Genomic DNA, 20,530 nt, shown 5'->3' with positions numbered 1-20,530 from the left:
ATCTTAAGAAATCTTAAAATATTTATGTCCCCTCATTTTGTTGGCATACTTAATAATGTACTGTGTGTGTAATACTTTCTATACCATGTTCATTTATTTGCTATTTTCAGAGAAAAGCAAAAATTCTTTTTTATGATTATGGAGATATGATATGTGAGGAAGGTGAATTACCACAAGGAATCCATTTAATTGTATCAGGAATGATAAAGGTAAATGATAGTTATAGACAAAATACCTGAGCGAGATAAATAACTGGCAAGAAAATAGGGACATCACAATGGTGGAGAAAATTATACTAAATATAATTTATAACTTTTTACTGCAAGTCTTTAGCACACTTTTCTTGACTTTAACTTTTTATAGGGATATATGTGGTCACGACTGTTATTTTTTTATCTGCTTTTGCAGCTGTAACATAAATAGCACCTTTTTGTCACTTTCACCACCAACCTATAAACATGTAAATGGATTATGTGGGGAAATCAATTGTCCACATCCAGTTTTGCCTCATGAGGGAAATTCCACACAGGTTGAAATATTCAAGTTGCTACGTTCATATGAATAAGATTTTCCTTTCACCTATTGCCCAAATATAAAGCTTTATATCCTTGCTGTCACCAACAGGGAAAGGGAGGAATTGCCAGGTAAATGCTCCTGTACATTTATTTGAGACTGTGAATGTCCCTTGCCCTCCAAGTGCTCCTCAGACATTATTTCTCTTGTTGGCAATGCGTAAAAAGTCCCAATTCTTAGGAGTCCTTTTGGACTATCACAGTCACAAATCAGAAAAGGGTTTTTCCCTTTCTTTTCTCAGATGCATAAGAACCACAAGAAGAGCCTGCTGGATCAGGTTGACAGCACATCTAGTACAGCATCCTGTTCTCACAGTGGTCAAACAATTGCCTGTGGGAAGCCAGCAAGCAGGATTTGAGCACAAGAGCACTCTCCCCTCCTGCAGTTTCCAGCAACTGGTGTACAGAACCATTGCTGCCCCCAGCTGTGAAGGCAGAGCATAGCCACCATGGCTCACCGTGACTAGTAGCCATCAGTAGCCCTGTCCTCCATGAATTTGTCTCATTCTTTTTTAAAGCCAACCAGTTGGGTGGTTATCTCTGCTGCCTATGGGAGTGAGTTCCATAGTTTAGCTATGTACTGCATGGAGAAGTACTTCCTTTTATCTGTCCCAAGTCTTCCAACATTCAGCTTCGTTGTATATCCACAAGTTCTCATGTTAGGAAAGAGGGAGATAAACTTTCCTCTGTTCACTTTATCCATGGTTCTAGATTCAGGTAGGTAGCCGTGTTGGTCTGACGCAGTAGAAATATATAAATAAATAAATAAAAAATGTCCAGTAGCACCTTAGAGACCAACAGTTGAATAATGTGCAATTTTATTTTGGATTTTATCCCCGTACCAGATTATCTGCAGATTGGGAAAATCCAAATTTAGCAGGGGGGAAATGTGGGCCTATACTTGGATGAGAAGGTTGGCTTGTGGCCATTGCAAAATAATAATAATAATAATAATAATAAAACACAAACAGCTTCAAATCTAAACTCCGATGTAGATGAACCCATTAACTGGCTACAGTGATGCATGCTCTTATCACCTACCTGAATTATTTAAAAATTCATTTATGTTTTGGTTTCTTTGAGGAAACCATTTCCCCCCATACATTATGTGCCTTCTCATGCACTTCATTGAACATCAGATCCTGCTCTGGGTCTCTCTGCTAATTGAAGTTCGGCGGCTGGACACAATGAACAAGGTCTTTTCAGTTGTCCTGATTCTTTGCAATGAGCTCTGAGAGCCCTGAGCAGCCATAGGATTGCACCCTTATTTCCAGTATAGAGGTGTTCTTACAACAGTTGTATGAATTTAGACAGACGAGCCCAATATCATTTTTGCCTGATCATCCCTCTTTCTCCAGTATTTGCCCCAATTCTCATGGTATGTCTTACATTGCTCCCTGTCCCACCCCTTACAAGCTTCACAGATGCCTCTGGCCTCTTCTGAGCTTGAACTTCTGCGCTTCATGTTGTAATTCAACCTCTTACCTAGTGGCCTTCTCAGCTGTCCCTTCCTGTTGCTCCTGTTAATAAAATCAGTCATATAGTAATAGAAATAGCTTTGAATTGGATTTTTAAAAACTGTTCAAATCCCCAGAATACTGAAGCTGCTATGTTTCCAATTCCAAAACTCATGTATTTTTGGAAACATCCAGTGATATCTGCCTGCTTGCACAATGGCACTTCCAGTTTCTCCGTTTCCCCTCCCCACTCCTGGTCATCCCGAAAATCTGTACCAGAGTGTCCCACAGTTCTCTGAAGCAGATTTTGGGAGCATACGGGGAAAGAGAGAAGCGAGTGGGTTCCTTTCATGAGTGACTGTCCACTTGCACCATGTTGGATCTCACTCTTAGTAAATATAATTTTTCAAAAATATCAGAAACTATTTTGACATAAACAGCAGAAGAGTCAATATGGAGCTTAACATCCTGTTATATTTCAAAGTATATTTTATTGTGGCTAAACAATGGTCAGAATTGTTCCCTCGTCTTTGTATGCTAATTTAACTATACCACAGTGATCGACATATGTTTATTGCATGAAAAAGTGGAACACGTGCGCGCGCACAACTTATATTAAATCTTCACAGGCTTTTCTTTGTTGCTTTCCTCTCCTCCTAATTGTCATAATGTCTTGGCTTAAGTAATGATAGCAATTTCGTCTCCCCCTCATATACAGCTTTCAGATAAAAAGGACAAAATACCTTAGTTCACCTCAGCAGGAAAAAAAATAGTAAAATAACAGTAAATTACTTTTAGACTTTCATCACCTAATTTTTTGCTTTGCCTGGAGAAGTCTTTTTCCTCCTCAGCTTTTCTGAATTTATAATAATAAAGAAGGTTATGATTAATTTGCGGATAAAGTAACCTTTCTACAAATGTACCCTACTCAATAAATGAACAAGCTGCTTACATTAATTAAAGTAATGTCATCCTGTGCCCAAATTGCTTGTGCTAATAAGGCAAATTGGCAACAGCAAGCATTAAGCGTGATTAGTCATATGTATCTAATGTCATCACCAGTGCCTATAATTGTCTGCATAGAGAGAATTTCACATCTGTTTTAAATCATTTGTATGGTCTCTGAAAATGATGTTCATTCCTGTATTACATGAAATACATTCTTCAGATCTTGTGTTGCATCATAAAATTGGTTCATAATTTAAAACACAAATTACTGGATACTGAAATGGATAGTACTTTTATTTAGACCTATAGCCTGCTAAATGCTCAGGAATTCCAAGTAGGTAGTAACTTTATAAAATAAGACCAGTGAGACAAGAGTTAAGAAATTCAGCTATATGTGAACTATATGCTTATCCCAAGCCTGCCAGACCCCATAGGGAAATTGTCAGTAATAGTGGTAAAAGTTCCATCAGCTGTGGTGCTGAAGGAGGTATTCTCTTTTTTATACAGTGGTACCTCAGGTTACAGACACTTCAGGTTACAGACGCTTCAGGTTACAGACTCTGCTAACCCAGAAATAGTACCTCGGGTTAAGAACTTTGCTTCAGGATGAGAACAGAAATTGTGCAGCGATGGTGCAGCAGCAGCGGGAGGCTCCATTACCTAAAGTGGTGCTTCAGGTTAAGAACGGACCTCTGGAACGAATTAAGTTCTTAACCTGAGTACCACTGTACATCATTGCTTAACAGGTTGTAGTGCTTGGAAACAGTAAAGAACACTCCAGTTTGCTAGCAGTAGTTGTGCACAAGAGAGAGATGTGCCTTTGCAGGACAGTAGAGTATCTGCTAGAGCTGGGCAAGGCCTCTCTGATTTGGTTTGGGGCAGTGTTGTTTAGTCGTTTAGTCGTGTCCGACTCTTTGTGACCCCATGGACCAGAGCACGCCAGGCACTCCTGTCTTCCACTGCCTCCCGCAGTTTGGTCAAACTCATGTTGATAGCTTCGAGAACACTGCCCCAAACCAAAGTCGTTTTGCCTGTGCAATTATTCAGTTGAATGCTGCGAAAGATCTCCAGCAGATCCAAATTTTTTTTCTATCTGAGATTAAATATTGTTTTCCTTCCTTTAAAAATTGTTTACTAGCTTTCTGGTTCCATTCCTCGTTATGGAGTTAGCAAAGAAGCTTTTAAAGAAATCCGCGCACGTCTTCCAATCACTTCCTATACAGACTACCTGGTTGCTGGGGCTATAATAGGAGAACTCAACTGCTTGACGAAGCAAGAAATGGAGTATAGCGTTACATGTGAAACTGCTGTGCAGGTTGGAGAATTCTGCTTTCCAATATGTTACATGAAATTCATTTTGCTTAATAATTGGCAATAGATTTAAACTAGAGCGGAAGTGAAATTCTGTGTATTAGTGAAACCTGGTTTTTTACATTTAAATCCAGTTTTGAATTTGGGAATTCTTACAAATTTTGTCTTACAACATGAAAACATAACCAGCATTCACTTCTCACTGTGGCCAACCAGATGACTATGGGAAGCCCACTAGGAGGACATGAGGACAGTAGTACTTTCATGCTCTTGATTTCCAGCAACTATTACTCAAAGGTGTATTGCATCTGACACTGGGGGTAATAATGGACTTCAAGACTAGCTGACAGTGACAACCTTATTCTCCATGAGTTTATGTAATCCCCTATTAAAGCAGTGCAAGTTGATTGCCATCACTACATCTTGTAGTAGCAAATCCCATAAATTTTTCTATGTGCTTTGCGAAGTAGCATTTCCAATTTTCTGTCATGAATCTTCCAACATTCCGCTTAATTGGATGATCCCCTAGTAATATGAGAGAGAAACATCTCTTTCTCCACATGGTGATAATTACCAGAGTTAAAGGAATGATGGGAATTATGGTACAACATCTGGAGGGTGCCACTTGGTTATCCCTACTGACATGGAAGTTGGGGAAATGGACACAACAGCAAAAGCAGCTAATGAAATTTTGAATTTAGGCTTAAAACAATAAAAACTTTGAACCGAGTCAAATTAGAACTGTATACAAGAGTGGAAGATCTTGAAAATCGCAGCAATCAACCTGAGAATCCTCCATCAGATGAGGTTTCTAGTGAAGTGACAGAGCTGTATGAAAGCAGCCATTAAAAGCATCTGCAAAAGCAAAGTGTATTGTACATAGAAGCAGAAATTACCAGGCAATGTATTTTTCTTTTTAGCAGAAAGGAAAGATTTGGAGCATAAACATAAGTAATGTAACTATGTACAGTTAATAGACAAAAGGAAATGATTGGAAACACTGGAAATTATGCTGTGGAGAATAGCAATAGTGATTCAGGACCTTACCTTCAGTGGTGGCAGCACTGCAGCGACAGCAGCAGTGATTTGATCTACTGCAGCACCTGCCTGCAAGCCACTCACCATCTTGATAGTCCCACAATGCCTGAGTGCAGCTGTATCCAGAGGTTATTGCTGATGGGATCCAAAGAATCACACAGCTACCTCCATTCATCAAAGAGGTGTTTAGGTTTCCTACACAGTGACCCTCTATTCTAGGAGGCAAATTGCTTTTGAAATTGAGGAGACGTAGCAGTATCTTCACTGGGCATGCCTAACGTTTTTGTAAGCCTTTGAATCCCAACTACCAAGAGGAATCCTGACAGCAGAAACAATTGTCCCATTGCTATAATGTTCAAATTGGCCCCAGAAGGGTATGGTTTAAAGCAGCAACTTTTCTCTCGTGCGATAATTCTTAAGAAATTTAATTTAAATACAGAAATGTCTCTTTCCCCCTAGGAATATATAATTTAAATGAAATGTAACAAGAATTTTAATTGTGCAGAATTTATCTTCTTTCTTAGAATGTAGCACTCAAAATGTTTGGAAATATGCAAACACCATTGCTTTGATTAAAGGTTAACATTTCTCATTTTCTTGCTTTATTTTTTCAGACATGTTTTATCTCTATAGATGATTTGCTAGAAGCTTTTGATAAGTTTTTGGAACCCCCCTCCCTAGAATATAAAATATGGCTGAAACTTGCTCTTGATATCGCTCTCAGAACTTTCAAGGAAAACCTTCCTAACCAGGTAGGCACATGTGTTCTAGCATGTGTAATATGTGATACATTTCTGTGTTGTCTGCAGTCACACACAAAAAAACCGTTTAGAAATCTACATCTTAAATTTATGTGAGACAATTAGGCATATTTAATTGGTCAGTATTTTACCAATTTTGCAGTGAGTGGCTCCTCCCACTAAAATCAGGCAAAATCACCCTAGTGAGGGTGAATTTTGGAGAATACGTAGAACAGGCATAGGCAAACTCAGCTCACCAGATGTTTTGGGTCTACAACTCCCATCATCCCTAGCTAACAGGACCAGTGGTCAGGCATGAGGGGAGTTGTAGTCCCAAAACATCTGGAGTTTGCCTATGCCTGGCATAGAAGGTGGACACCAGAAGAAAAGCCAGTTCAGGTCAGGGCTCAGAGCTGAACATAGGGAGACTTGATGCTGTTGGACAGAAGCCCCCAGAGGAACCTTCTGGACCACTAAGACCTATCGGGCCAGACCCCAGACTCTAGAGGAACCTTCCCTGAGCCTGAAGAACCAAAAGCTTCACAGTGCACATTGTCAATCCAGCAGTGTAAGGAGTGTACCAGGAGGGAGGCTGTGGATCAGAGGAGTGTCCCCCTTCAGGTCAGAGGGTTCACCCTCTTAAGGTGCTGAAGTTTTCTGCAAGGGGGTGGAGCCTAGAGGACGTCCACTCCCAGTCTTCATTGGAACATGTTGCTCACTTGGATCTATCTGTGGTCCAGCAACCTTTTTATTCTCACAACTCTGAAATAGGTTGGGTGGAGATACTGTACTGGCCAAAGGTCATCCATCCTCAGTGAGCTTCATGACTGAATGGGGATTTGAACCTATTGTCTCCCCAGTTCTATTCTATACTGGATTATCTAGAGGAGTTAGACCATGACTTTTGTTGTTGTTGTTTAGTTGTTTAGTCGTGTCCGACTCTTCGTGACCCCATGGACCAGAGCAGGTTTGATCTTCTTGCAGTCCATGGGACTCTCAAGAGTCTCCTCCAGCACCATAATTCAAAAGCATCAATTCTTCGGCGATCAGCCTTCTTTATGGTCCAGCTCTCACTTCCATATATCACTACTGGGAAAACCATAGCTTTTACTATACCGACCTTTGTTGGCAAGGTGATTAATTCATAACTTGCTTACGGTTGTTGGAATTGCAGCTTAATACTAGAAAAAAGCATAACTTCAATCAACTATGGTGTTTGAACTGAAATGTTGATTGGCATTAAAATGTCTAAAACTGACGTACAATAAAGGGAAAGTAAAATGGAATATGTGCATTTTTTTTGTCTTGGATTAAATAATTGGGTTAATACGATGGCACACCAAGGTTGTTACACATAGTAGGTAACTAACTAAATTGTTGTTACAGCTGAAATGGTGTAATCAAGGTTGTGTAGGGGTGTGGATTTGTTTGCTCATCATTTTAGATTGTCTGACTGGATTGTTGTGTAAAACTTCCATTTTAAACTTTGTTAATAAAAGTGGTCTAAACCACTGAGCCTCTTGGGCTTGCCAATCAGAATGTAGGCGGTTCGAATCCCCACGACAGGGTGAGCTCCCGTTGCTTATTCCCAGGTCCTGCCAACCTAGCAGTTCGAAAGTACGCCAAAAAGTGCAAGTAGATAAATAGGTACCACTCAGGTGAGAAGGTAAACAGCGTTTCCGTGCACTGCTCTGGTTTTGGTGTTCCGTTGCACCAGAAGCGGCTTAGTCGTGCTGGCCACATGACCTGGAAAAACTGGCTGCAGACAAATGCTCGCTCCCATGGCCTCTAAAGCGAGATGAGCGCCACAACCCCAGAGTCGTCTGTGACTGGACTTAACTGTCAGGGGTCCTTTACCTTTACCTTTTTAATAAAAGCAGAATGAGGGGGAAACTAAGTAGAATACATTCAAAACTATCAACTTGAAAACTAACTGCTTATGCTGGGCAATCTTTTACATAATTTACTTGCTTAGCGAACAGGCCAAGGAAATAATGAAGGTAAGTACACATACCTCCATTTACCAAGTCATATTGTCATATGCAACAGTATAAAACAGAAAGCCTAACAGCGCCACTAAATAAAATGTAAATGTAGACTTACCAATGCTAGACTGATTTTCTTTGAGCTATTTAAAATTTAAGCCACTATACTCATATCATATTTCAACTTCTATAAACAATTGCAGAAACTGTATCATATGACTTTTCATTGTAGGACTGGAATTACAAGATGTGTGTGCAACTTTCTAATATTTATTTGCTGGATGTACCAAACCACACCAAATGTGACATTTTTGATGGGAGTATGGATGAGGTCATTCTTGTACACGGAACTGTTCTAGATTGTCAACTAGGGCAGCGTTACTATGCACCATTTCTTTTACCTAAAACCTGCCATCAGGTAAGGATGTTTGTCCTCTAATTCATAGTATATCTTCAGCACTGGAAAGAGGGGAAAGAAGAGGAAAAGAGTAGTCTTTGGTGTTCCCAAGTATTTTTTAAACAAAATAAAATGGTTACCAGAGCTGTTCTATTTTAGTGTTACATTGGGACAGTTGTTGGCTTGTACGGAATGAAATAAATAAACACACACACACACCAATTTAGTAAACAGATTGAATAAGGAACTTGTGTCACTGTTATTAGTTATATCATCGATATCTTTGAATGAATGTTCACAACACGTGTTAAACTACAATCCCTAGATTGCCTTTCATTGCAACATTAACTTCCCTCAAAAAAGCTATTATACATGAGGTCCTCTAATACACAGAAAAATACTGTATTTGCCGTGACACAGGTAGGACTATGCATGCAGGTAAGCCAGTTTCTGCATCTACATCCTTAGCTGTATCTGGTACATAGAAATGTGCTTCCTGCCACTTGATAGCAGCCACAGCTACTTTGTAGTGTGTTCTAGGGTTTGAATTTGCATGCAAAAATGCATGCTGTTGTAAACATAGTTAGATTGGGGGCATAATGTTTTCTGTGATTTTCTAAAATATAAGGTAAAGATAAAGGACCCCTGACAGTTAAGTCCAGTCGCAGACGACTCTGGGGTTGCAGCGCTCATCTCGCTTTACTGGCTGAGGGAGCTGGCATTTGTCCACAGACAGTTTTTTTAGCGAAACCAGAGCAGCGCACAGAAATGCTGTTTACCTTCCCGCCAGAGCAGTACCTATTTATCAACTTGCACATTTTGGTGTGCTTTTGAGCTGCTAGGTGGTCAGGAGCTGGGTCTGAGCAATGGGGGCTCACCCTGTCACGGGGATTCGAACCGCCGACCTTCTGATCAGCAAGCCCAAGTGGCTGAGTGGTTTAGACCACAGCGACACCTTGTCTCTAAAACACAGCAGTGGTATTTCCTGAAGGGAAAACATCTGGACCCCCACAACTTGAAAACTATTGTGCACGAAAATTAACAGCTGTACGTGTATTTGTCTTGGAAGACAATAAAATTTGTAAGAAAAGAAAAAACAATTTCACACCCGAAATTAAAATCCCTAGACCTTCTCCCCCACCTTTATTAATGCAGATTTTCTACTGCTGGGGAGATTAATAGATGTGAAAATGCCAAAGCCTATTTCAAAGTGGAATTTTTTTGAATTTGTTTCTGACATGTTATGTGTCATTTATTGAGTTGAGGGCTTCTCTCTTGTCATGCCCCTCAGTTCTGGTTTGTCACTGCTGAGCACATCTCAGCCATTTTATTTCCAGGAGCAACCATGAGAAGATTGTTGCTGTGCCTTTCTCTGGCAACTGGAGGGATAGCATCAGTCAGGGAAGCTTGTGGGACAAAAATTTTACTTATCCACACACAAGAGGAAGTCATTAGCAGATTCAGAGGAAACTCAGGGTTTACAGAAGTACAAAAAAAGGCTTTAGACAAAAATCATAATTGGGGAAAAATCATAAAATTCATGAGAGTCTGGGGTACAAGGGTGAGATATCATGCTACTGCGTCTTGAGAAAATGTAGTAAGAGAGTATTTTGAAATATTAAGCCCAAACATGCCTCTTGATAATTTTGTGTGTTGAGAGGGTGAGTTGTGGCTCTCCTTATTGAGTATTATTAAAATTAAATTTAAAATTGTACTGAGCCATTATTGTGTTCAGCTTAATTTAACTTTTATGTAGAAGCTATGAAGAAGGCTGCTGCCTGGATGAGGTGTTATTCCATTTTGTATTTCAATTAATTTCAAAAATAACGATTACCATGGCAATATTCTAGGTACAAGGCACTGCATCATCAACAAAACTGCTGGTTGTACGAAGTTCAGAGCAAGGAGCACGAAAGAACCCTGCAGCATCTTCAAGCAGCACTGAGGGCCACTATCATTCATCTCGGCGACCTGGTATGAAACTCAAACTCTCAGCCATGCTGGAAGAGGAGAATGGAGCAGGGAGGGAGGACATAAAATTGGCAGTACTCATCATAGGAGTTGCATGGGAGATAGGAGGAATTGGCCAGAATTGCCTCCCCTCCTCTAGCGTGCCTCCTCTGTTGGATCTCAGTTCCTTTCATGAATGAAAGAAGCCTGCCCATTCCTAGATGGGACACACTGGATTCAGCCACAATAAACAGGATAGTTAAAGCCTTCTTACAGGAATTTAATTTCCTGTGAAAATTTACAAAATAACGGGCGAATGTAAACAAGATAAATTTGAAAAAGTTCTGTATTTTAATATTGTATAGGGTTTTTTCTAATTCCCCAAAATTCATGCAAGTTTTAAAGCCCTTTAAACTTTACAGCTGCCTTGGGACATGTTTTTGGAATGAATCTTTCCAGTCCAAGTACAATAAACTCTGATTTGGTAAGTATAAGTGTATATTAAATGTAAACCAAATTTGATTCTTACACCTTCAGTGTTGCTCCAAACCAAATAAGGATTTGGAGTTGCTTGCATGAAAGGCTCCTGTTTCCGTTCTTCCCCTTTTTCTTTCTTGCCTTCTATACCTGTAGGGGCATATGGTATTATTTTTAATACAGCAGTCTCATGCAAGAGAAGTTCGGCGGAAAAGAAAGGGAGGGGCAAGGCAGCAGCAAGATGCATTTGTGCACCAGCAGAGCCACACCAGGGAGTACATTGCAAAGCTAATGTAGGGCCATTCCTTTAGTTAAAAGAACAGTGGGATAGAGGCAAGTTGAAATGTTTAATTCAGAGCAGGGTACTTTCTGGACACAATGTCAACATTTAACACACAATTCATTTGAGATAATAAATACATGAAATACCACATTTAGGAGGCAGGCATTATTCAAACTGGAAACTACTGCAGTGCTTGCTTATGCAAAGGGAATTCAAGCCAGCATGTTAAATTACTAAGACAATTGATTATTTGTAATGGCAACTAGCAAAATTGAAATACTAGGTTTCTATAATGCAGGATGTGTAAACTTAAATAATTGAGCCTGCAATGCTATATGATGAATCTGTGCCCTCAGTGCCACTGGAGTGCAACTCTTGTTATCCCTGAGCATTAGCTGTGCTACCTGGGTCTAATAGGCGTTGGGAGTCCAACATCATCTAGGCAGCCACAAGTTTCCCACCCCTTCTATACTCCTGTACCTAGGAGTAAGACCACTGAACTCTGTGTGACTTACTCCACAGTATAAATGCAGGCATAAAAATTTCATAAAGTAGAATAATGCAAAATATTCTTTGTGTTCTTAGTGACCAAAGTATCTAAAGTCTGGTAGTGTAGCACGGTTCTCTTTGTTGGGCTGTTAATAGGAGGCCTTCCATAAAATGAGGCTGCCATCAACTGAATAGGTTGGACTAGATCAGAGGTAGTCAGCCTTTTTATACCTACTGCCCACTAATGCATCTTTCTTGATGGTAAAATTTCCTTACCACCCACCAGTGCTGCAGTAACATGTGCCGTAGAACCCCCTACCGCCCACCTGGAATCCTGAAATGCCCACTAGTGGGCGGTAGGGACCAGGTTGACTACCCCTGGACTAGATGGTCCTTGGGTCCCTTTCAACTTTACCCAAGTCTATGATTCCACCATCTGCTTTCCTGATAAGACTGCATAAGTAGCTGCAGTATGTTCCATCCTTGAGTTTTAGATATGTAGGGGGGAAAGATTCAAAACGTCCTGGTTCATCAACAATGTGATAATTGATCAGTTTCAAATCTTTCATTTGGGTATATAAAAAAAGAGTCACACCTACTTAAATCTGATGGATCTCACTTCACTACCAGGTGGCTAGTCTGAAAATAAACAAGTGTCTAGTAATCTAGTAATTGTAATAATTCATTTATTAAATTAGATGTTTATTATACTGTATGGAAAATGTAGCTGAGACATTTGACCATGTAATTTTCTCTTTTACAGGAGTATACATATTTAAGCTCAAAAAACCCCAAAGTGAAAAAATAATGAGAAACACATGTCATGTTACAGCACCAGAGAGCAAGGATATGAGGTTTTGTAGAGAAACAAGCTTAAGTGTTAAATATCAGCTTGCTGATGGAGCCAGTTTTTTTTTATTAGTTAGCCTTTGTTCTGTGAAAGATTTAAAGTTATACAAAATTTGGCTTAGACGTAAATGCTGGCAAAACAGCACTGTCCATGTATGCACACTAATCTAGACTGTTCAAACTGTTATTAGTTTATCTGATCTTATTTTAGCTGTTGTAATTTGTGTAATAAATTTTAAACTAATTTATGCCTCAATAGAATTCAGACAAACACAGCAATAACAATGCCCATTGATATTGCTTTCAGAATTATTTACCTTTTGATACATGCACAAGTCTGAATGTTTATAGCCACTGATGCTGGCCTCGTGAACAGTAAAGTCACATTGTCTACAACCACCACAAATATCCTTGGAGCAGATTGCTTTTAAAAGGAGTTAATATACATCACCTGAAAGTGTTTTCAGAAGGTAAACAAACTCTCTGAGAGAGGGAGGTATTTTGTGCCACTACGTATCATGTGGAATGAAAGCAAAAGGAAGCCATGCTCACTCCATGGGAGGGGGGAAGGTGTGCTCCTTTTAGGTACATCAGGATTTGGTAGTCATGAATTAACAGAATAATTATTTTTTTTAACAAGATGCATCCTATAATTTAATTTAAAAAACAGATACTTTTAATCAACTCTGAAGCAAGGATAAACCATCAGCGCATGTTATCTCCCTGTTGTGCACACATGCACTAAAAAGATCCCAAGTAATCCGTTAAGTGGACTTTGTTGATCCTATAAATCTTTATTTGAAAGTAAATTCCACTGAGTTTAGGATTGTTACCTCAGACTTGCATCCTGAAAAGTAGGAGCTGAATTCAATTCTAGCTTACTCCAACACTTTGAAAGGAACATACTGAAATGGAAAGTTTTCGTTTGTGTTTTATACAGCAAAAAGGGGCCTGTTCACTTACTACTCGGTGTGTGTGTGTGGGGGGGGGGGAATTAAAATTTGGAGATACTTAATCCTGCTCGTCACTTGGCAAAGTTTATCACCTGAAAACTTTTGTGTAATTACCTGGGGATGCAGCTGCAACTAGTAAACATTTTCACTTTGCAAACGTTTACAAGTTGGAGAACAATTTAGAAGAGTGGGAATACACCACACCTTTGATGATGAAATCCATTGTGGCATACAAGGTGCCAATACTCATAACTAACCAAATGAATTCCAGTTTCTTTGAAAAAAGCAAAGATGCTATGAGCATGAAAGCATTGGATTTAAACTCTCTTTCTACTGTAAATGGAACATGGGAACTACCAGTGAGCTGGAACTGACAGCATCCACTTTTGTTTTGTAGTAGGTAAGCAGCAACATGCTTCCTGTTTTGCTACTTGATGTAGAAGATCCCTCCAATATAGCGAAATGTTTATTTGAAATGCAGGTGGGAACACTTTACATGAACACTGCATTTTGAAAAGCTAAAAACAAGGGAAGAATAAAATGAAGTACCAGTATACATTTGTCTTTATTTCTGTATGCAATGTAGTATTAGGCACATAGCTTGGGACACTTTCTAAAATAAGTCATTGGCCATTGTTTAGAGTATCCTTTTGGCTTTTAAATACTGGTCAGGAAAACAAATGATGTAAAAATAAATGACTAACTTTCTATGAAAAGAAATAAAAATGGATTTGCATCTAAAAGTGCAAGAGGTGAAGTACTTTAACCCTTTCACCAGACAATGTGGCAATATACATTATATTGCTTGTTTGAGAAGGCGGTTGGAATTTTATGACATAGAAAATTATAAATTACAATTAGTTTCCATAATCACTATATATATATACACAAGCCAGTTATGAAAAAAAACTGGTTTAAAACTTACAAATGAAAAACTTCACACAGATCAAAACAGTGAAAGTATAACAATTAACATGCTCAAGTGCCCAATTTTGATATTTAAAAGATATACCTTTAAAACACATGAACTGTAATTACATGAGCAGCATGGGCATTTCATTATATTTAGTTGATTTGTCAAAAGGATTACAGTGTTTTAAATATGAAGATTGTTCCAAAAATGTTTAATTTTATAATGCTCTGAATTAAAGTACATCTTGGTGAATGGGTTAAAAAAAGGTGAATCACTTAAAATACACAACAAGCCATGTGCACTTCAAAAATATTCTAGTGTTTCACCTGTAAGGTATTGTTTCAAGCAAACAAAGACTTAACAGAACGTATGGCTTTACAGTAACATCAATTTGTCAACTAAATTGTAGCAATAAATACTTAAAATCTCTACCGATAGACTTACATTTTGATCTGGTTTAAACAATACAGAAAACAATTACCAATTGAAAATCTGCTGTAAAATGTTGAACACCAAAATTCTTTTAAAATCATTTTTCAAAATCTAAAACCAAAACATTTAAAGGGCATTGCAGATGAACAATTCTTTGCCAAACTGAAAGAAACATGGACTTCAGATATTTTTAGGGTGAAATATTATGAAAACTGCTAAATACTTTGGTCACTAATTGTCAAATAGTTATGCCTCAAATACATTAGATTTGTGTATTCACTTTTTTATAAAACTATTCTTACAGCCATTTTAACTATAGTATCACTACTTTTGTTACTAGGGTGGCAAGATCTTATTTCACAGGCCACCCATCATTTAGAACAATACAATTATAAACATACGCAAAAATTTCTTGGTATTTCTCAATGTGCAATTTTTACACTTATGAATTTCTGTACAATGTCTTAAAATCTAGAATATAAATGTTGCTGGTCCTGATCCCTTGCGAAATTAGTGCAGCATTGACTGGCTCCAAAATTACTCTAGATGAAATCCTCAAGAGACATAAATCCTTGCATATCAGTTCATATTCTTCAGCCAACAGCAGTCAATATCACATATCATACAGGGCCATTAACGGATGCTTCTGCTAGAAGAGCTTGTTGATCAGTCCTAAAAGTTAAAAAATGTGGAACCAAGTATTAGCATAGTGCACCTTTATATTAATTAAAAAATGCAAAATGAGGAAATAGATAAAAGTTGTGATGCTGGAGCCCTGCTGCCTCTTTCCCTGAGCATGTGTAGAGCAGCTCTTTTTGCACACTTGCCTATCTTTGAAACAAAGGGGGGAATCCCCTATGGCCATTTCTGGGCAGTGAGTACTGGCACTTTTTTCCCCCTAGCAAAAAAAGTACTGGGTAACACCACAATCCTAGCACCACAATCCTGAATTACTTGATTCAAGAAATACTGTGGAATATGAGAACAGAAAAATGGGAGGAACCACTTTTGAAAGCTATTGAGAGAGCTATTTGAGAGCTGGTGTAGGAATTTAAGGAAGGTGATCACATCAGATACTCTAAACCAGGGCTTTCCAAACTGTGTCACAACACGTTAGTTGCAGTGTGTAGGTATGTCGTGCAAACGCTTCCTGCACTACTCCTGGGGCTGGAATGGGGTTAGTTTAACCTCTGGTTACAAAACGATGCATGTCTAAAAACTGCCACCAACATGAAAAGTTGGGAAAGCTCTGCTCTAAACTATGAAATGAAAATATTTTGGGAGCAGTGCTCTAAGGAAGCTTTACCTGAGACAAGGGTTGTATTTAACTTTAGTCCTACTCAGAGCCACCGAAGTTAACAGACCTACCTTAGGTTCATTAACTTCAGTGGGTCTACGCTGAGAAGCACTAGCAAGGGATACAGCCCAAAGTGGGGAGCAATCACAGAGACATCAAAAGAATCAGCCTTCCCATTCCTCAATGTTAGTTACAGGGCCCCAGGAAGGCAGTGGCAGGGGGCTGTTTGCAAACAGAGATATAAAATTCCCAGAAATGTTGACACCGAGGAGAAGAGTTTTTCCCATTAAAAAAGAAATTTGGGGATAACTTTTTGTCTCTCTCTCTTCCTGTGCTAACCAGACAAAGCACTGATTTCCGTAAAAAGAACGGGAGTGGAGAAGAGACTATGAATCAGTGAATGTTAACCTGAAGTTTAATCAGCATCTTTCAAAGCTACCATTACAGTCATACCTCGGGTTGAATGTGCTTTGGGATGAGCGCATTCGAGTTGCGCTCCATGGCAACCCGGAAGTAACGGAGCATGTTACTTCTGGGTTTCGCCGCTTGTGCATGCACAGACACTCAAAATGATGTCATGCGCAGAAGCGCCAAAACATGACACGCGCAGACATGGGTTACGTTTGCTTCTAGATGTGAGCGGGGCTCCGGAACGGATCCCGTTCGCATCTAGAGGTACCACTGTATCAGTTTCTGCTTCTTTGTATATGTCATATATATCATGGACTTCTGAAAGGTAGAGTACAAGTACATGACTACTTCCACCCAACTCAAGTTTTTCATCCATAAAGGTTTTTCTTCCATTGTTAAATAAAAGCTATAAGGTTCTTGGGACTGTGGTCCACATATTCTTCCTTCTCCGCTTTTAAATATATTTTTATTGCAATTTGCCTTTGGTTGAAATGGATGGTCTGAATTTTTACTGTTTAAAACACTGTAATGGTCCTTTATTATAATTGCCTTATGCTACTTTTTAGGTTTAAAATTTTAGATACTACTAATTTTTAAAAATGCTTGTGTGATACCAAATAAGCTGCCTTTGGTCTTTTGGCAAGGCAGAATACATATCCTTAAATAAATCCTTCATTCCAATGGTAAAAGAAACCACACTGTGAAAGGAATATGGCAATAAAGAGCTACCTCTGTTCTAGACTGCTGCTAGCAGGCTGCGGAGTGACAGGATTTTCTTCTGCAGCTTCTGTGTTCTCCTCCACTACGTATTTACAAGAAGCATCTTGCGAGGTAGACAATTTTCCTTCCTCACTAAAGAAACAGGTCACAGTTTTATTTGTGCCTTCAACATTTGATATCATCATGCATTAGTGGGAGGCTTAGGTAGAAAGGGTCCAGAGGTCACATGCAAGTAGATTTTTAGAAATATGATTGAAACATGGAAAACAAGCACAAGGTTGTGGATTCTGGTCACATTCATCACTGGCATCAGTTTATGTTCACTTAAAAGGGAACTGGACTGGAAAAAATGCAGGATGTAAGATTACAGAGTAGTAAAAAGAGGAATAAAGAATGTACATGGTGCCCAAAATGGAAAAAAAAAACATTCATTATCCTTTACATACCGATAGGATTTCAACACTCTGAAGCCAAAAGTGAGGGGGAGGGGGGGAAAGAACAGAAAAGGAATGTAAAAAAAGACCATTAAGAAACTCCTAGAAAAAATAGCCCTTGGATTAAGCCCTATTTATGCAGCAGCCAAAAAAGTCATGGTTCATTACGTGAGTCTTCTAAAGTGTGAGCCCAAACTTGCAGTCTGAAGTGGTACAATCTGGACTCAATATTTCTTCCCCTACCCACTTGTTTGTACTTGGCCTCAATCTAGATTAGAAACTGTTTGTGAGCAGATACATAAGCAGTATAGAATAAATTGTTCTCAGCTTCCAAAAGAAAAGAATAGAGTACAACTTTTGAAAAAAAAAGTATAAAATATCTAGGTGGATATCCTTTCCCAGTCCCCACTCACTTTTTTTTTGGGGGGGGGGGAGAAGCGTAATTCTCACATGTGCACTCTTTATAACTTAATATATACCCATGTATCTTCAGGTATTTGTACTTTAGTACAAAATACTATAATGAAGCAGCCCTTAAATAAAGAAAAGAGCAAAACACAGAACAGCAGCAAAGTGGGATGCTGACAGAATAAAAATAAATAGCTTAGCTAAGCAAATCATTAATTTGCACAACTGCACATTCAGCTATACCTTCAGATGTATTTATGGCAAAACAAGATGGCATCCATGATTAACGGAAACATGAATATAAGAACATTCAACTGACCATGAATGTTCCTTATCATTGTTGGATGAAGGGGACCCAGACTGGCATTGGCTCCTACAACTTAACCTTCAGGGAAGGCTTATGGAAATTAAGCAAACTTTGTCCCTTTCATATGGAGAAAGCTCAGTTTGAGACATGGTGAACCTGACAATCAAATCTTTGAATTTTAGAAGAAACAGTGTAAAACTACACGGGTAGGCAAACGAAGGCCCGGGGGCCGGATACAGCCCAATCGCATTCTAAATGCGGCCTGTGGACAGTCCAGGAATCAGCGTGTTTTTACATGAGTAGAACGTGTCCTTTTATTTAAAATGCATCTGTGAGTTATTTGTGGGGCCTGGATGCAGCTTCAAAAGTATCAATCTAAAGTGGCTGAATAGGCGATAAAGTGATCCACAATGGGAAACAAAATCATAATTCACATATATTTACGGGGTCTGAACTGGCAGTGACCCAATCATCAAAGAGATCTTGGTGCCACTAGTGGCTAACTTGATGAAAATGCGGAGGTCATATAGAACAGCTTAAACCACTCCTTGTCATCTTGGTGTCAATTTCTGTTCTTCAGGACAGCAGGAGACACTTTCCTTTTTTCTGAGCACTTATCCCACCTGCATAAGAAAGTGAAGGCCACACCATAGCCGCCAGGCTGCAGGGGTGGGGGGAGCCACAAAAAGGACTTAGAAGCAATGCAAGTGCACCTCCCAAGGTGTGATGTGCTGGAGGTCAAATTCCTCTCTCAAGCCTAAGCAACCGTGGTGCTTCAAAATGAAATCATATTCACTTGAACGGTGCCAGATTGAACCCTGTGGAGGTCCCTAGGTAGTCAAAATCTTGGGGGGGGCCTGTCGTGTGAATGCTCTAGTGGGATGACATTGAACTAGGGAAGATTGGTTGTAACTTTCTTTCAAGATCAAATCAATATTATTTTGATCCATTGTCATGGGCCCCTAAAAAGCATGGGGCCCTTAGGCCAGTGCCTACTCTGCCTATTTGGTAATCCTGCACTGCCTTGAACTTAGCCAAATAAATGTTTGAAAATATTGTCATGATGCTAAAATTCCTGTCAGAAAATTGAATCAAATTTGAAATGGAGAGCAACACCAAAAAAAGGTGTTGTGTCTTAGAGAAGACTGGACAGTAGCAACTAGGAGGGGTCACTTCCACAAAAGGAACAATGCTTGCTTCATTATCAGAAGCCCTGCCTCAAGAACAAATTGTAGTTAATTATTTACCTATCTCGCCATTTAGAAACCCATCCTATATCTGACACACATTTATATGAACACACACACACACACACACACACACACACACACACACACACACACCCTGCCATCAGGTTCAGCCAACTCTTCATATAAACAATGAGCAAGAAACAGTAAATAAGCCCCCACAAAAAGCTTGGGCAAAAAGGTGCATCTTTAATCAGCACCAAATAATACACCATATCAGTGTCACGTGTTCCTCAGAAGGGAGATCATACCATATTGGACACCAACACTGAGAAAGCTCTAGCATCTGGACATCCTTCTCCAACAATAAAGGAAAATAAAGTGGCTGTGTAACAGGATGAAAGGATTTTGCCAGTGAAAACCTACTAAAAGTGCAATTGCCAATATGAGCAGCTTATTTTGATAGACGAGAATATGCTAGAGCAGAAAACTGTTCTGGCCAGAAGACAAACTAGCAAGGATAACTTGAGAGACTAGTCAACCCTGTGTATGGCAGGTTTCCATTTTAAGAACAACCATTTTTGGGAAGTGTTTTAGGGTCAGCCTCGTCACTCTCTTATGTTCCACTAAGATGCATAACATTTGCACACAACTTTACAATGGTGGTGGTATCCTTTTTCTAAAGCAACAAATAATTCAGATATGGAACTGGATTCTGTGACCAGGCTTTGCTAGTGATAAGCTGCATACTATGCCAACTGCTTTCAGTTAAGGAGACCAAATATTTTATTTAGTAAATGTATGTCCTGTCTTTCTTTTAAAATACCTGGTGCGTCTTACAACATAATTAGAACATTAGGGGGGAAATAATAAATAAAAAGGCAACAGACAAATTTAAGAGACAGAAGATGCAGGATCCAGCAGCTCATATGTCAGCAGATTAAAATTTCTTTTAAAAAAAACCTCCCCCCC

General features: G+C 39.2%; 2 protein-coding genes and 1 long non-coding RNA gene across 18 annotated transcripts in view; 2 read left to right on the top strand and 1 right to left on the bottom strand.

Annotated features, from left to right (window-relative positions):
* Window positions 1-12,783, top strand: part of LOC309374341 (solute carrier family 9 member C1-like) — a 51,548-nt gene extending 38,765 nt beyond the window's left edge. For 2 of the 5 annotated variants that reach the window (XM_081919159.1, XM_081919157.1), the window contains 5 exons: window positions 111-209; window positions 4,116-4,292; window positions 5,941-6,078; window positions 8,284-8,469; window positions 10,299-10,812. In XM_081919159.1, coding sequence (XP_081775285.1) covers window positions 111-209; window positions 4,116-4,292; window positions 5,941-6,078; window positions 8,284-8,469; window positions 10,299-10,598 — 900 coding nt within the window. In that variant the 3' untranslated portion in view covers window positions 10,599-10,812. The other 3 variants (XM_081919158.1, XM_081919161.1, XM_081919160.1) reach the window with 3 other exon arrangements.
* A 1,212-nt stretch (window positions 12,784-13,995) lies between these two features.
* Window positions 13,996-20,530, bottom strand: part of PPP6R3 (protein phosphatase 6 regulatory subunit 3) — a 57,614-nt gene continuing 51,079 nt past the window's right edge. For 9 of the 12 annotated variants that reach the window (XM_081919232.1, XM_081919233.1, XM_081919226.1 and 6 more), the window contains 3 exons: window positions 17,669-17,686; window positions 17,232-17,354; window positions 13,996-15,466 (listed from right to left, as the gene is read on the bottom strand). In XM_081919232.1, the coding sequence (XP_081775358.1) occupies window positions 15,415-15,466; window positions 17,232-17,354; window positions 17,669-17,686 (193 nt within the window). In that variant the 3' untranslated portion in view covers window positions 13,996-15,414. The remainder of the gene's footprint in view (window positions 15,467-17,231; window positions 17,355-17,668; window positions 17,687-20,530) is intronic. The other 3 variants (XM_081919235.1, XM_081919227.1, XM_081919229.1) reach the window with 1 other exon arrangement.
* Window positions 17,693-20,521, top strand: LOC309374765. Its single transcript, XR_014170725.1, has 2 exons — window positions 17,693-20,292; window positions 20,335-20,521. It is a non-coding gene; the product is annotated as an uncharacterized lncRNA (long non-coding RNA).

Source organism: Podarcis melisellensis (genome assembly GCF_964234715.1).
Source record: "Podarcis melisellensis genome assembly, chromosome: 1".
NCBI classification, from domain to species: Eukaryota; Metazoa; Chordata; class Lepidosauria; order Squamata; family Lacertidae; genus Podarcis; species Podarcis melisellensis.
The sequence above is the reverse complement of the archived record's forward strand: the minus strand, read 5'-3'. Positions and strand labels throughout refer to the sequence as shown.